Raw genomic sequence first — 17,414 nt, forward strand, 5'->3', positions numbered from 1 at the left:
GAAGCAAGGATGACAGGAAGAAAAAGTAGCGACGACTGAAAGTGCGAAACGGCAAAAAACAAAAATCAGATCGTTGCAACATCCAGGAACAAAAGAGAGGGAGAGGAAGAGAAAGTGATAAGAGGAGAAGAAGAGAGGGAAAGAGCGGAAAAGAGAGACAGCGGAGAGAAAAAGATAGACAGGGCGATGAAGCTTGTCCGCCAGGCTTTGTGTTGTTGTTTCTCTCTGCCATCCATCTAAGCCCTCTGCTACCTCTGTCCCTTTACACACACTCTCACAAACAAAAGCATGTGTCACAAACACACACACACACACACATACACACACACACACACACACACACACTGTCCCAAACCTCAGACTGGCCTGGTGTTTCTGGCCAGTGGCTCAGTGCTTGGGCTGTGTGTCTGCGTGTGTGTTTATGTGTTTTAAGGCTGTTTTGTTCAGAATGCAGGCAGGCAGAGAGAGCGGTTTTACTGCTGATAAAAGTATTTGGTTAATCAGCTTCTGTCCCCGTCCCCTGACTAGAAGTGTTTGCGTGTGTGTGTGTGTGTGTTTGACACAGGCCATTGAAGTTGGGGGGCTCCCGGGGGGCGGGCTGGGGATGGAGATTGGCATCAGCTCTCGGCCAGTAGCGTCACAAAGTCGTTCCTGAGGGACAGGAAGGGCAGCCAATGAGAGTGTCCCTCTGGAGCTATAGGGAAAAAGCGGGTTTGGGAGGGGAGGTGGGGAGGTTGGGGGGGGGGGGGGTAGGAAGTGGGTTGGAGAGGGGAAGTGGAGGGGGAGAGGGAGTAAACAGAAAGGGACGAGGGAGGAAGAAAAAAGGAGTGTCTAGGATGAGAAGGAGAGACAGACAGATAAAGAGAGAGAGTGAGAGAGAGTCGGATGACAATTACCCTCTTGACTTCTGTCCAGCACCAGTTGTCAATCAGCCTGCCCCTCTGAGAGAAGAACCAGCCTATCATTGGCTACACTGACCCACATCCCGCCTCTCTGGGCCGCCTGGCCAATGTGTGATTGGCCACGGTGACCCGTTCGTCAAAGAGATCTGGGAACACCAGAGCCTTGGGCTGCCTTGGGAATAAGTGGCCCTGATACTGTACGTGCATGCATGTGTTGTTTAGGAGAAAAAAAAAAGACAAAGGGGTTTCTTATTGAGGCTATAACTGCTTTCATGGGACAGAAGAGAAAAAAGACGGACAAAGATAGAGAGGGAGTAAGTGGGAATGTGGTAAAAGAGGGGAAATGTCGAGGGAGGTGTCGAAGAGAGATAGAGATGTGAGAGAGGCTATAGAGAGCAGGAGAAACAGAGGGACAAAAAAGAAATTGGAAAAAAGGCGACGTGGAAAGATGGATGTTAGAACAAAGCACGGACAGCGAGCAGTGGTAAGGGCAGAAACACTAAAGAGATGGAGGGACAATAGTGGAGAAAGATGTGTAAGAGATGGGTAATGAACAAGGGAAGGCAGAATGGAGGGAGCGATAGATCGAAGAGGTAGAGAGATGAGTGGAGAGAAAGGTGCATTGTTGCACTGCTTTGTAGTACTGTGCGTGTGCGTGTGTGTGGGTGCTTACATGTGCATGTGGATAATTAATGACAACAACTGTGTAAATATTTGTTTATGATAGCATCATCATGATGCAGAAGCTTAACTTCACTTCACCTCCTTTCCTCTCCTCTCCTCTCCTCTCCTCTCCTCTCCTCTCCTCTCCTCTCCTCTCCTCTCTTCCTCTCCTCTCCTCTCCCCTCTTCCTCTCCTCTCCTCTCCTCTCCTCTCCTCTCCTCTCCTCTCCTCTCTTCCTCTCCTCTCCTCTGATGTAGTCTAAAACTAAAATTGGAGCATGCCAAAACAGCAGTGGCTCGCTGTTGTGTGAGAGGCATTATCTGCCATCTTTAGTATAGTTAACCTGCTTTTCGATTATGAGTGTTTTAGTTACAAACTTCTTCAGAGGTTTAAATCCTTCATTTAAAACTTAATGAAAGCAGGTCATAAACCCCTTTTCCACACAGCATTAACATGTATTATAGGTGATTATATTGGGTGTGGAAAGAGCAAAATATGTGTAAATGTACCACCCATCAGGTGTACATTTTCATTGTATAAGCTTAGAATAGCTTGCCCATTTGATGTGTTCAACAGAAGGTCTATTTTTTCTAGATTCAGCTGCTGTGTCTCACATGTAATCAGTTACCCGCAATCTTAAACCCATGTGTCAATATGTACAGTGCATTGTTTAAATTAGACACACACTACAGACGGAGCTCATATCATTCCTGGGCTTTATGATGGCTACAGGTGTTCAGTCAACTGAAGGACTTCATACTTTCAACAAACAGGTCTGGATAATGTGGGTGGGAATCAAATCATCATATATATTTCACCAGGCATTTAAATGAAAATTGCTCTTTTTGCTTGCGCCTGCAATAAGAGGCCGTTCATGCCAAAATGTGTGCCACCTAATTTGAAATACAATTTATCAGTGATGATTTATTATTTGCGTGGAATTTGAAAATGTTGTGACAGGAGCAACACATCCTCATAAAAAAAATGACGGTATAGATCTAAAATCCAGGCTAGCAGCTGTAGTAATGCACCCTGGCTTTCCAAAACTGTTAAAAAATAATTATGTTTGAAGGTGTGACAGTGCTGTGGTTAACTTCTGGTAAGGTTTAGGCACAAAAACCACTCGGTTAGGGAAAGATTATAGTTTGGGTTAAAATAATCACTTGAAACTCGGTTTATATATCCTTAAATACGCAACCTTTGTCGTCATGACAGCAGTAAACGCGACCACATTACGTTTTTTAAAAAATGTCCCCACTCGCGGTTGGAAACATGACAGTCATGGTTGGAAAAGGGAAGCGAACAGTGGTCTCATGCAGCAAAGTCCACTTCTTGCCATCCAACCATGTAGCCATCTAAAATCATCTCATGACATTACCGTATACTGACGTCAGCTGAACCGCGTCACTTCCCTGGTTCATAATTACTACGGCTGCTAGATGGTGTAAATGTATACTGTGGTTTCTCTTGTGAGGACGGGCTGGACGGGAGAAGCAGTTCTGTGTCAGATGTACTGATCTCTGCCTGATCTCATCATCTGTAGATTCTCACTGATGGCGTGCGTCCTCAGGGTGCTGCTCGCTCACTCAACTTTAGATTTAAAAAACGTACCAAACAATAAGATTATAACAAAATTCTCACGACAGATTTCATTTCAGCATAAAGGTCAAAGATGTCATTTCTAATTCCTGTATGTTTTTCACCTGGAGAATTGAGACTGGTAGTGGGATATTCTGCATTGCAGATTCTCATACTGGGACCTGTTTTGCGTATGCATGTAAATGTGTGTGTGTTTTGTCACTGTGGACACCGTGGTATAATTGCGTGCCTGACTGTCTAATGAACCATAGCAGCCCATTACAATGCAGACAAGTGTGTGGTTTTAGGTTGGACTTTAGTTGTGCTTACTGTTTGTGTGTGTGCTCGCGTCCGATTGTTTATTGTGTAGTCTGCAGGTGTGGCTGACACTGTTTATTGAATGTTGTCTTGGCTTTGTGTGTGTTTGCACAGACAGATAATGTGGATCCCTTCTATGCTGCTTTTTTAATGCTCCTGGCTTCAGTAGCGCACCCCTTGCTGCTAGGGAGAATATTTTAACACACATACACACACACACACACACACACACACACACAAATGATTTAAGCCAACCAATGACCAATAAAACTAAAACTCTGTCGTAAACTGTTGGATCATGTCTATAGCTCAGTTCCACCCAAAGATAACAGTTTAAGAAGTAGCGCTTCCTCTAAATGTAACAACAAAACATCACTTTGTCTTTTTTCTTGACATTCCTGCAGTCTGCCGACCCCTTACGCCAATCAGTGGAAAATACCCAGGCAGTCAAATAAACTCAAATAATCCACATTTATATTCACTTTGTGAGAATGTGTTTATGAGAGGTACTTCAACCTTAGAAAGGGACGCAGATTTAAAGTACACCGCACTTCCAAGGCACTCACTTCTCTACTGTTCTCATTAACGGTAACAACATTCGGTGTATTTACCGAAATGCGCATGTAAAACACACATTTGATAGACTTAAGGTGTCTCAGGAGTTAACAAAAGGAAAAGCACACTTCTGTTATTGGTAGAGGATTGTTGCGCATGGTTTATAAACTTAATTGTTGTATGTGTGTAAGCGTGTGTGTATAAATGCTCCCAGGATTCCCAGCAGCATCCTGTTTGCTTTGTGTCACACACACTCACACACATATCATGCTCCGGGGTTTTTGTTTGTGCTGAGTTTAAGCAGTGCGTATGTGATGTTCTTTAGAGTAGATTGTTTGATCTCTAGGCCTCTGCTGTCTCAAAAATTATTGGCTTCCCTACAGGTATGCTATTTTTCTGTGTGTGTATTTGTGTGTATGTGTGTGCTTGTGGCCATGTTTGTCAAGTTTAGCTCTGTAACAGTAAATGCAATAATAAATACACTTGTGTGCACCATTTGATACAGAATGTTTGGTTCGGTACGTGATTTCCTCAGTTGGGTATGCTCTGCGACCCAAACAATTAGTGTCAAGATAGTTTAATAATCCACTTATTCCAACGTGCGAAACAATAATTCTAGAGCGCAAGTTCCACCCGGAACGTTTTGGCAGTGCACCACTTATCTGTAGCATGCTAGCTGGTTTAGCCAAGTTACCCTGGTTACCTGTGCTCATATAGTGTCGTTATTTCCGTATTTTAACAATATTGCATCTTCCCGTCCCCCTACCCTCACTATGACGGCTTTCACTCTGCCTTTTGGTGAAGCCATTCGGAACCACTATAAATACATTTGATTTCTGACGTGGTCAGACGGCACGTTGAAAGAGCATAAACCAGCTGTCAGCAGGTGTCCTGACTTCTTATAAGAAACAGAAAGGTTGTTTTCCTTTTCACTGCAGCACAACTAAACTGTTTCAGTAATAGTTTTGACCAATGAGCCATTGTTGGATGTTTACATTTTTCAAATTGAAGGGCCAAAATATTATTTACCACCTTTCTTTCTTTTCTGCTGAACTGAAATCGTACCGAACTGTGACCCCAGAAAACGAGGTACATACTGAACTGTGAATTTTGTGTACCGTTACACCTCTAGTTTTCAAGTGTATAAGTTCTCAACAAATGACAGTCTGTCTGAGAGAATTATTTACTCAACATACATACCTCACAACCTGAAACATGACTCAGCAAAAGTACCCCTAAATGTTTTTGCAAAGAAAAAGACAGAGGGCAACTTCCTCTGAATTAGTGTCAGAAAACAAAGTCATTCTTCTTCATTCTTATTAGTACATGGGTTTTAGTGACATCACATAATTTCTATCACAGCTCTGCCCACTTTCAACCTTAGCAGAGATCTAATCAACCAGAATAAGTTAAACACTGGAATGGGTGTGCAGGGCCTTTAAGTTTAAAAATCTTTAACAGCCTTCTTTGTGCCTTAGAAATGATAAGCTGTGCAAATGGGTTATTTTGTCAGTGACTGTATGAAACTCGCCTGTATGTGCTCTGTGTTATTAATTGGCTTACTGTGCCAATTTACATCCCTCAAACTAGAGCCTGAGGGTGACGGGAAGTGAGGTACACTGAAGGCGAGACAGAGATGGATAAACACACACTAGCGGAAAGACATATTAATTGGATACCTTGAATACTTTTTCCTCACATACACGCTCTTCCCCACACGTACTGGCATCCTCATGCTGGGTTCTCTCTGTATATTTTTTCCTAATGGTGTACTTACACATATACACACACCCCTGTACATACACACATATATACTTGGACGCTCTCTCCTTTTACGCATACTGTATGTATAAGCATGCTCAGCCCTTCCCACACAATCTCACATACACCCCCCACCGACCCCCTGGTGTGTGCAGGGTTCACAGTAACGGTGTATGTGTCTCTGAGGGGGGACAGCGGGAGGATATGGGAATCTAAATAAAGCTTTGTGGGCTTGGCTAATGAAACACACTGTATTCCCCACAGTCTCATCAGGAAAAATGTGCTTTTATCAGAGGCAGGGCTAACAGTGCATCTAGGTCTTTCTACAACAACCAAACTCTTCATAACTACTAGAAGAATATGTTTTTTTTAAATCATAGTTTCACCTTTTTCTATTTGTCAGGGAAAAAATTACTGAGACTCCCTGTCACAACAAGACCAGGGATGCTCGGTTCAAGCAGAGTGCGGTCACAGTGGGGAACATCGCTTGTCAGAAAGTGAAACCTTTGATTCAGATCTCTGCGAGTGCCACAGGTGCCTCTTTTCATGTAGAATCCAGAAGATACTCCCTCCTTTCTTAAAGTCGGCGAGACTTGCATAAGCTTGTCAGGATACTGAAACAGCTGGATTCGCAAGATCACACGAGAATCCATCATGTCAGGCTTCAAGTTACGCACTTGTGTCTGAGCCGCTGGTGGATCGGCACCCCTATGAGGATTTTTCGCGTGATCTTGTGAATCCAGCTGCCTCGCAAGGTAAGACGGTGATAGACAGATGGTTCATCCAATCACCTGCCAAGTATTTTTCTTGAAAGTGCCTGCCCTTTTCTAAACAGTTTCCAAGGACGACTTTTCAGATGGTTCTGTGTAACAAACCATCTGGCGCATCAGGTTACTGAAACGGGTGATGTGGCATAAAAGGTTGCTTGGAACTAGGATTGTCCAAAAATATATGCATGCCTGCATTGTTTTACCTCAAATTATTTGCTAATGTGTCAGTATTCTGGAAATGCCTTTGCACTGCATGTTATTGATACTGAAGGCATCATATATATATAGTACTGTAGTAATCAATCCAACCTAAGTCAGTGTAGAAAAATGTGTAGCTTACATACAAATAATGTTTTCTACACTTTAAAGTAACAAACATCAACTCCATTGTATTTGATGTGTCGAAGCAGTGCTCCATACTCACTCCTTAGTACTAAAGCAGTTGCCGACTTAAGCGTGCGTATCCGTAAAACCAGGAATTACTATAAAACATGTTTTAATTGTGAAGTGATATGCTATAGGTGTTTTTGGAGGAAAAAGCCTTTTTATTAGCTCAGAAAAAGTACTTTATTTTTCTTCTGGTTTTCTCTTCTCATACCTTCTCTCATCTGTTTCGGTCTGCTGTGTTTGGCAGACATGTTAGTCATGTTGGGAGGTCCCTATCCGCGCCGGGTTCTGTTCAGGCAGACGCGCAGCCTTCAAGTCAAACTCCTGTGTGTGTGTGTTTCTGTCTCAAGTGCATACTGTATGTCTGCGTGTGCATATGTGTTTGTCCAGGGATCCATTAGTCCGTTATTAGTGCACTGTGGTCCACATCTGGCCTTCAGAACCAGCTCCAGCTCCAGATTCTCCAAGGAGATTTTTAGACCGGGTCCAAATGCTCAAATCGTTACCCAGGTTTTGATCCATATTCTCTATTTTATCAATCTAGATCCATATGCGAAGACGCTACACGAGCAGATTCAGAGATTAAAGATGAAATATGTTTTTGGTTGTTGTTGTTGTTGTTGGACAGATCCTCAGCATCTCCTATCTGTCTGTTAGTGTTGTAGTGTGTGCCTGCTACGCCTCGAAGCACCTCAGAAATGTGTGTGTTTGTGTGAGAGCGAGAAAGAAAAAGAGATTTCATTTTTTATCTTTTTCTACAATTGCCTGCAAGTTATGGGAGGAGCAGCACTTAGCTTGTGTATGTTTTTGTGGTGATGAATAAACAAAGCAGCTGACTTTGTAGTAAATCTAGATTTTCTCAGTATTATTGTGGAAGTAACACTGCAGAGTAATTGTTGTTTTTATATTAATCCCTGCCCTGGGCCCAGTTTTAGTTCTACTTCAACTACAGCACTAAAGTAGTTCTTTTGATGTCATAATTATGGCACAGTGCTTAGTTTGTAATAGTTTCTTTTTTTTTGCTTTCATCCATAAAAATCTGGGTTTTGCAACATTTTGGGAGCAGATAGACATTGGCAGGTTATGATAGTGTTATGCACACTTTGTCCTCCAGTCTCTCTATTGACACGGCCTCTCTGCAGTATTCAAAGCTTACATGAATGTAAATGCTACCAAAAGGCCTAAAACCTTGAAACTTAGATACATGGTTTCATAGACCAGCAGTTCATAAATTCTTACACTAATAAATCACACATTATTTGAAGTAAAAGTGGGATAATAATTTTGTAACACACCTCACAATCTGAGACAGCAGATTTTTCTGTAAGAATGGTGCCAAATTGTAGTTGTTGTAGTTTTAATGAACTAAACATCCATATAATTTGGATATGGTGTTAGGTGTTGTTTATGGTTATTTTTCCTCGCGGTTGTTCTGCACACGCAGTATATTTGGCTTTGCATGAGTTAAGCTGCTGGAAGGCACACCTCGACACTGTTTTTATTTTCAAAAGGAACACTTCACTGATTTATAACTTCTTGTTTTCATTCGAGCTTTTGGCTCAGCTTAAATGTGAGGATGGGGTGGGTCAAAAGGGACTCAACGAGGATATGGAGTGAGGAATATGAGGAGAGGTATAAAGAGTAGGAGGGGGAGGGGGGTCACAGGAGAGAGCAGGATGAGAGCGAAGGATTTTCAAAGATCAGAGAGAGAGGTGAGTAAGTGAGAAGTGAGGAATCGTGCGGTGGGGAGGAGGTGTACAGGAAACCCCATTGTGTGGTGGTTCCAGCCATTTCCTGTTTGTGTGCCAGCTGTACTTCCCTCCTTCCTGTTGTACCCAGGAAGTCAGTGTCACATTCCAGCTCTGATCAACTCTGTGTGTGTGTCAGAGAGATCTCAGGACATTGTCTTCTTGGTCATACCTGCATGTTTGTTTCTTTCCTGCTCTATTTTTAGGGATTTTAAAGAACATAAGTTAACAGAGGGTAAACGTTTTCAGAGCCAGATACATGTATAGAAATGTATGCATAGAATGGACACATGCATACTTGCAAACTCCAATAAAATAGTAGTGGTCATGGTTTGTAGAGACCGCTTGAACTTTGAATCCAATATTGGGTAGACAAAGGAGAGCACAATTATAATTTAGACAACCTACTGAGACTTATATTACTGGAAAAGTCTGGTGGAAACTTCTAAACTTCTTATAAAAAGACATGCAGTCCAGTTTCAAGACCCCAAACTCCTCAAACCAGTTAGTGTTATACTTTCATTACGCTCAAACTCATTTAGTCTAAATATGTCCAGAAAGACCTGTAGTGTCAGGTGTACAGTATATGATAATCTGCCTCTGTAGTTGAAATGAGGTTGAGCCCTGTTTGGTCTTCACCTCTGCCTTTTTAGTCTTGGCTCTGACCCTTTCGGGCACTGTCTTGGTATGTAAGATCTCTCCATGTAGAACACGGAGAAGGGTTTGCTTGCTGACATACAATAAATACTAAACACACTTTCTCATTTCTCTTTCTCTCGCTGTTTGTCTTCATTTTTCCTCAGCGGTAGAAGAAGGGGAGTCTTCAGAGTGTGGAGGGACCTGGGATGAATCAACTGTCCAGACGGGTTAGTGTACAGACACATGCACACATGTACACACTCATGCACACACACACACACACTGATATTGTAATAGAGTTCCAGCCAGCTGTCAGATCCACACAAGACGCTAAAGTGTATACATCTCTTACACAAACACACAGAGACACACACAATTTGTAATATCAATTCCACATGGTTTATAATGGCCTGCTCAGAGGGATATCAAGGAGACGAAGGGGGGAAAGATGGAGAGATGAAATGAACACAGAAGGAATTAGGATGGAGGGATTGGTGAAAGTATTAGGAGAAGGAAAAATCATATACGAGAGGAAAAAGAGGAGATTTGAAAGGAGGAAGAAGGAATGAGAGGGAGATGCGGAAAGAGACAGAGCACTTACTGGTCTCTGGAGTCAGACTGAATGGAAAGAGAGATGACAAAGGGGATATGGAGAGAGAGAGATGGGTGGAGGGGGGACAAGAGAGAGATTTGTGTGCTTTTTCACTACTCTCTGTGGTCTGGTGATATCCTGGGAGGAAGTCAGAGAGATGGTAGGGCTTTTCTTTTCTTTTTGTCCTTTTCTTGGATTTTAGTTTTTCCTTGCGGTTTCTCCAAACCAACCGCTTCATTTCTCCCTCTCCCTTCTCCTCTCGCTTGTTTCCACCCTGAGATGGAAATTTGAAATTATCCTCACTTGCCCTTTTGCCTCGATGGAAATAGAACAACTGAACCAACTGCTGAAGTTAATGTATGAGATGAAAAACAACGTATATCTTGAAAGAAAAAAAAGATGGCGGAGTGGATTCCATGGATTTGGTTTTATTTAAAGGAACTTTGCAAGCAAAACATACAACTTTAAACAACTACAAGAGGCATATGAAAGCAGGCTTTGTGCAACCCTCCTGCTATATATAAAAAAGTGCACATTTTCATGAAAAACGTTAATGTAGTGGGGAACCTGACCACTCACAACTTCTAGCTGATAAATGTTCCTATAGGGTTATTATTATGGCCAAGGCAACAAGTATTCCAAATCTGGATTGTCATCGTTTATGATGATCCAAATGTGACTGGGGACAATAAAGATGGGAATTCTTATATAAAGTTGGATTCAGCAGATGCAACAGGGTCTCTGGTTGAAGCAAATTGGCCTCGTTCCCTGGTCAGGCTTTTGAGCTCAGCAAAACTGCAACAAATGATTATTTTCATGATCAATTAATCTACTGATTGTTTTGATTAATTGGTTAATGCTTTGTATTTTTTCCCACCAATAGTCTGAAATCCAAAGATCTAGAGTTAACAATCATAGAGGTCTAAGAAAATCTAAAAATATGTACATTTGAGAAACTGGAATCAGAGAGTTATCACTATGTTTGCTTTAAAAATACTCGTAATGATTAACTGAGTATCAGAATTGTTACAGATAAACTTTCTGTTGATTGACTAATCAATTTCAGCCCCAGCATTCAGGAGTAACATTATTTGTGGGTACATTTTTGGGAAATTCCTTTAATCAGTAGTATCACAACTGCTGTAGTGAGTCAAAGATTCCAGAGTGAAAAATGATGCATCTGCTGGGTCCATATGCCAGCCCTGGCACAACTATGTAGATTATTGACATTTTTCTGTCATTAGTACTTAGTAAAGATCAAATTACAAAATTTCCAAACGATGGCAAAAACAGCTTGACTCCTGTAGGTGTTTGCCAGCTGTAGCTAGTTTTTCTGCTCTGGTTTGCAGCCTATCAGAGAACAGTTAAACATTTCCTCTGACTAGATCCCAACAGGGAAATAAGATACTGCTGAATGTGGTAAATATGCAGTTATCTCTCTCTCTCTGCCTCCCTTGCCCTGTCTCTTGCTCAGCTCAACAGGGATAGAAGGATAGGAAAGTATGACCCTTGGGGTGTCTATGACGTGCTGAACCCTCCCATCCTTGGCCTCCCTTCCTCAGACCTGTGCTAACTCTCCTCCAGGGGATGCTGCACGGGTCTATGTCTGTGTGTGTGTGTGTGTGTGTGTGTGAGTGTGTGAGTGTGCGTGTTAAGGGGGGTGCTGACTGAGGTCCTGGGTGGCTCACTAGAACTGCTGTGTGTGTCAGTTCCTGCAGGAAGTTAGAGTCCCATGACACACACACACACACACACCACACCTCTATGCTCACACTTTTCTTCCCATAAAAACATACGGTCCCATATTCCCTTACTCAACCCCTCTTTCATTTTGGATTTTACCGTCAATTCCCTGTCCCAGCCAAGGAAATAAAAGAAGGAAGGGTCATTACGTCACTGTGTAGCGTGTGAACGCACATTGGTGCCACACTTGAAAGCTCTTGGCACAGTTAGTGTGGCAGAGAATGGGCAGACCACTCCCTCATCTCTTCCCTCTCATTTTCACAGGTTATCAATCTGAGTGATGGAGGCGCCAGCATTGTGGTGTGTTGTTATTTAGCTAATGTTTCATGGGTTTTCAAGGTACATTTCGTTTGATTTGTAGGAAAATTCAATCATTTATTTGCATGTAAGTTACGTTAATGTTATGCTGGATTTATAAAGGATTGGAGCTTCTTATGCATATGTGATTGAGGTTATTAACAGACTAACATTAGTAGGTTAGCTAAACTGTGATAATACCTTAAGTTAATTAACTCTGAGCCCATTAGCTAACATTATGCAATCTACAGTTTTTGTTATGTTGATCAGGTGGACAGCAGGGCACCAGACAAATGGGATTACAGCCCAGGTGTTGATTTTATCAGATTTCTTCATTCATAATTATAATGCATTATTTTCTGATGATCAAGTTCATTGTTTAAAATTTATAGCCATGGAATGTATGCTGTTGTTGTTTTATAGCTAAGGGTTAGTTTATACCCTACCAATGCACAGTTAATAATCAGCGGCGGTTTGTAAACATTTAGTGTGAGTACATTTCATTTGAATACACAACATTAGCTATTATTATCCCTGTCAATCATCGTAAAGCAGCAGACTGAAATAAAAGGAAGAGGGAAGGAATGAAGAATACAGATTTTGTTAACTATTTATTTATCCTAAACTCAATATTTTAAAGGGACACTTCACTTGCAACTTTTTTAAAATTTGCCATGGAGAGCATTTTAATTTGACTTGCTATAAGCCCTGTAAAGTTTGCCCATAATCATCTTTGGGTACTATTTGGAGACCAACGCCAAATAAACAAATGTACACGTTTGGGAAAATCAGTCTGTATTCTCTGAAGTGTGTTCTTTCATTTGGTAGAAGCATTTCTTTCTTCATCAAAGGTCATATGATGTAGATATGTTGGGTTTTAGTGTACTTCTCCATGCATCTCCCATAGGCTTCAATAGAACTAGCATCAAAGTCTGGAACCAAGCAGAGCATTAGAACGTAGGTATTATGATGTAATGACCCTTCATTTGTTTATAGTTTCCTTGCTCCCAGCATCCTCTGCATCACTTTTTCTTTCTGTCCCTGCATGCTTGTCTCTTTCTGCCCGTCTATGTCTCTGTATTTCTTTCTCCCTGTGTGTCTGTCACTCTCGTCCTCTGTACCTTAACTTTTTTTTACTGTTTATCATATTAGAGGAAGTGTGTGTGTGTGTGTGTGTGAGAGAGAGAGAGAGAGAAAGAGAAAGAAAGTGTAAAGGAGCAAGAACTGCTGTCTAACCCTTATTCAAAACAGATTAAAAAGAAAAAAGACCTTGTTTCCTTTACTCCCTGGGAGATGGTGTCGACAAGGACAGGGTGAGAAAGAGAGGGAGAGAAGAAAAAAGGGAAAGAGAGAACGGAGAAATATACCTTCCCATACTGCTATTAAATTCACAAGCTTCCACCCCTCCTCTCTCCTTCCTTTCCTCTCTTTTTCTGTCTCCCTGTCTCTCTTTCGCTTACTCTGGAAAATGTGTGTTGAGTTTGGAAAGACCCGCGGGAGGGAAAGGCGGAGGGAAGTGGGAGGGTGACTCGGAAGGGAATTGCATCTAACCTATTCTCCCCGACTCCTACATCTCCTCCTCTCCTTTCCTCCTCCTCCCTCTCCCTGGCCTTTCTACCCCACAGAGGAGCCCTATGAGGCCGAAGGTGCCCCGTCACCCTCTGTCTCTCCTTCCTTCTGCCGCCCCTCAGTGGGACAGAAAAACAACTTGTCCCCTTCCTCTCTTGTTTCCTCTCTTGTTCCCTTGCTCCCCTGGTGTGCTGGGAGAAGAAAAAGAGCAAAGTTGCCAGGGATAGAGAAAGGAAATGAGAGACAGAGAGAGAGAGAGTTGGGAAGGGAAGGTAGCAGTAGAATGTCCCATTCAGACCTCATCATACTCTTTCTCGATTCTTGTCTGACAGCCTACTGTAGACCGCACAAACACATACCCCCATGCACACACTTACTGTTTCTCTTGGATAACATATCCACAGACACACAGTCACATACAGAAAGAGTCAGTGAGTCATCATGGAAAAGGTTTGTCAGGTCCCCAAGCTGAAACTGAGAAACTGAGACCCGCTGCATTATTGTTATTCACAGCTTACGTACTCTGTGTGTGTGTGTGTGTGTGTGTGTTTATGGGTGTGTAGGGACACAGACGGGACTGGCCGGCTAGAAAGTTGCCTCCACATATCAACTTACAAAGTATCCAGACAGTGTTTTTCTGTGTGTTTTAACATAGGCGGATCAATTCAGTTTACATTTATGCAGTTAAATGTCATTGAAACTCCCAACAAAACCAGAAAATAACAAATGCAAATGTTTGTCACTTCTAATCCATCCAACCTACTACAAATATGTTAATTAGCAGGATGCTCGGGTTTGCGTTGGTGGCGGCGGCTTGCGTCAGGTACCGACTGTACAAATACGCCTAATGACATTGTGACTCGCGTTGCAGTCCAGCATTTCGACCCTATATCTTTTTGACGGAGCCCTCTGTGTTTGCACCCTCACTGCATTGATGGACTGCCCACATTTAAATGAACGGGAAGGCTGCATTTGATTGAAACAATTGTTAAAGTCACGTGAAGGCAACCTTACATTTTTAGTTGTCTTGTTTTTGTGTTGCACATGGTTCACTAGAGTGTGGTGGAAAAATGGTGTAACAACTCACAATCTTTCATTAAACCCAACAACAGGTGAACATACACTGTATGTGTTCTATGGTTGTAACGTAGTAGCATAGATGCACCACAGAGACATGTTATTCTAAGCCTCTGGATACTTAATTGTAGGTCATTGCAAGGGTCAGAGGTTCAAGGATAGTTTGACCTTTGACCCTAAGTTTAACCAGCGCCTGTTTCGGAGCCTTTTATGTTTGTGTAATTTGTAGAACGATAACAAGCTGCAGTGATAAAATGATTAAAAATTGAAAGAGGAGGAAAAGAGAGGAGGAAAGAGGGGAAAAAAATGTATGTGAGGTAAATCACAAAATGCTTCAAAACTAAAGGAATTGGGGAAAATGTTTTAGAATATGTCACAAATGAGGAGTTGAGAGAATGAAAAGACATTTCAGGCAGTGTCACTTGTTCTCCTGGTTTACTGTAATATCTTTATTATGGCCAGAGCTGAGAAAAACAGGACACTGGCCCTCTCTCTCTCTCTCTCTCTCTCTCTCTCTCTCTCTCTCTCTCTCTCTCTCTCTCTCTCTCGCTCTCTCTCTGTCTCTCTCTCTCTCTTCCTCTTCCTCTATCCGTCTCTTACCGCTACCCTCTGGAGGTCCATAATGTAGTTTTAATTTCCCCAAGGCTACCACAGGAAAACAGTTCCTGTGTATGTGTGTGTGTGTGTGTGTGTGTGTGTGTGTGTGTGTGTGTGTGAGAACTATTATTGCCTGCTTGTGACAACGCACAGTGCATCTGTGTTTTTGTCTGTATTGCAGCATTTAAGCCCTTTGTTTGTGCGTGTATGTGTGATTTTTTTGTTAGGGTGTGTGCATGCACCAAAAATTCAAATAAGTGAGCAGCTGTCAACTTGTTTGTGAGTATGCTTTTCTGCCGATCTGTGTGAGACTGTGCGTCGCATTTGTGACTGATTTTTCTGCGTGTTGGTGTACATACAGTATGTGTTTGTGTGTCTTTTCTGCTTCCTTCCATGACGTGAATGGCTCTTTCATCATCCTGTTTCCAGACATTGGTGTTGGGTGCTCTCTCCCTTGCCGCAGCTCTTCCCAGGGGTCTGTGTGTATAAGTGTGTGCATATATATGTGAGTGAGTGTGTGTGTGTGTGTGTGTGTTTGTGTGTGACTGGTACCTCTGTGGCTCAGCAGATCTCCTCCCGGGGGGGGGGAGAGAGGCCTTGTATTGTGAAAACACACACACACACACACAAGCAATGGTGGGGGAAAGAACATGAGGTGGGAGGCAGAGGGGAGGAGGTGAGGAGAGATGGCTTCTTTATATAGCCACCTAACACACACACACACACACACACACACACACACACACACACACACACAAACACTAACAAACAGTGAGACAGAGGGTGAGAAAGGGGTGGGGAGTCATTCTCCTGAGAGGGAGAGAGAGCAGGCCTGTGTTGTTGTGTCCAGCTGCACCTGTTCAGCCTATGTGTGTCAGTGTGCGGTTGAGTGTGCACTCTGTGCCAAATGTGTCCACCATTCTTTGTATGTGCCCACTTCTCAACATTTTGAGCTCAAATAGGTGGGGCATTATGACAGTTCCTGTCTAACCAACAGTATCCTTTCACTGTAATATTGTGTTGTTGGAGGTTTTTTCAGCCACATTTGATAAATACAGTATATACACTTACTTGCCAGCTTATCAGTGACTAAAAACACCTCTTGGTATAAATTTGGACAGCACCAAAAACTACAGCCTCCAAAATGACCATAAAGTTGAATCAACACATCTCTAAAACATTTTTCTCAAGAAAATAACATCATAACTTTTATAGAGGTAGAATTTATTGCAGGGCGGTTTTATCAGACTGCAATTATTTAGCTAGGTGTACATAGTCAAGTGGACATATATGTAGATAGATGCATGCATCTGAGAGGATGTGTGCATTCCAAGCTTGCACCAAAAATTAATTAAAGTTAAATTGAAATTAGCTGAATATAGCCTATAATAGCCCTTTTTACAGAAGACATTTTGACATGTTTCAATGCAAAAAGCATGTATGTGTAAATTAAAAAAATCTATTGTGCTGTTTCAGGGTCCTGGTGTGGCTTACTGACACTCAAATGGAACAGAGCCATTGTTAATGTTATTAGTTACACCTGCGCTTTTCCTACCATGAACAGTCAAAGTCTGCTTTGAAAAAAATAACCTATTGGGCAGCTTTTATATGTTACTAAGTAACAGTGGTTGCAGTGCTTCCAAGGCATGTGTGTGAAAAACAGTAACAAAAACACAATCGAGGACATTGACAGTTCCACAGCACACCCATGTGTTGACACATTAACACTAAAGTGACAACCTCTAGGGCTGAGATTGCTCGCTATATAAACCTAAACCAAAAAAAAAAAAAAAAAAAGATACCACCCATTGGGCAGCCCAAGCAATCCATGTGATGATGTGATGCAGATCTGATTTTAAACTCATGGCTTATTTGTAGCCCTGCTGAAGGTGGTGGTGCTCAGCCAGGTGCCTGTGAATCCTTATCCAATGTGGAGCGTGATGTAGAGCAGAATGAAAGCCTTGTGTTGGGACTGTTTGGTTTCTAAACATTCAGCTGGAAGCTCCACACACCTTTTCCCACCTTTTGATGCCTGTTTTAGGTTCACGCAGACATAGATGTGTGTGTGTGTGTGTGTGTGTTTGTGTGTATGTGTGTGTGTGTGTGTTTTATGCATGCTTGGCAGACAGAGTGTGTCCCAGACAGGCCACAGTACCAGCCTCTGGCTGCCAAATCTAACACTTGAATAACTACTTTACCTTTGCAGTATTACAGTATG

General features: G+C 42.2%; 1 protein-coding gene across 4 annotated transcripts in view; it reads left to right on the plus strand.

The window, feature by feature from the left end:
• Window positions 1-17,414, plus strand: part of znf423 (zinc finger protein 423) — a 156,999-nt gene that overhangs the window by 13,778 nt on the left and 125,807 nt on the right. For all 4 annotated transcript variants that reach the window (XM_042411433.1, XM_042411430.1, XM_042411429.1 and 1 more), the window contains exon 2: window positions 9,486-9,548. In XM_042411433.1, coding sequence (XP_042267367.1) covers window positions 9,486-9,548 — 63 coding nt within the window. The remainder of the gene's footprint in view (window positions 1-9,485; window positions 9,549-17,414) is intronic.

Source organism: Thunnus maccoyii, chromosome 5 (assembly GCF_910596095.1).
Source record: "Thunnus maccoyii chromosome 5, fThuMac1.1, whole genome shotgun sequence".
In the NCBI taxonomy this organism is placed as follows: domain Eukaryota; kingdom Metazoa; phylum Chordata; class Actinopteri; order Scombriformes; family Scombridae; genus Thunnus; species Thunnus maccoyii.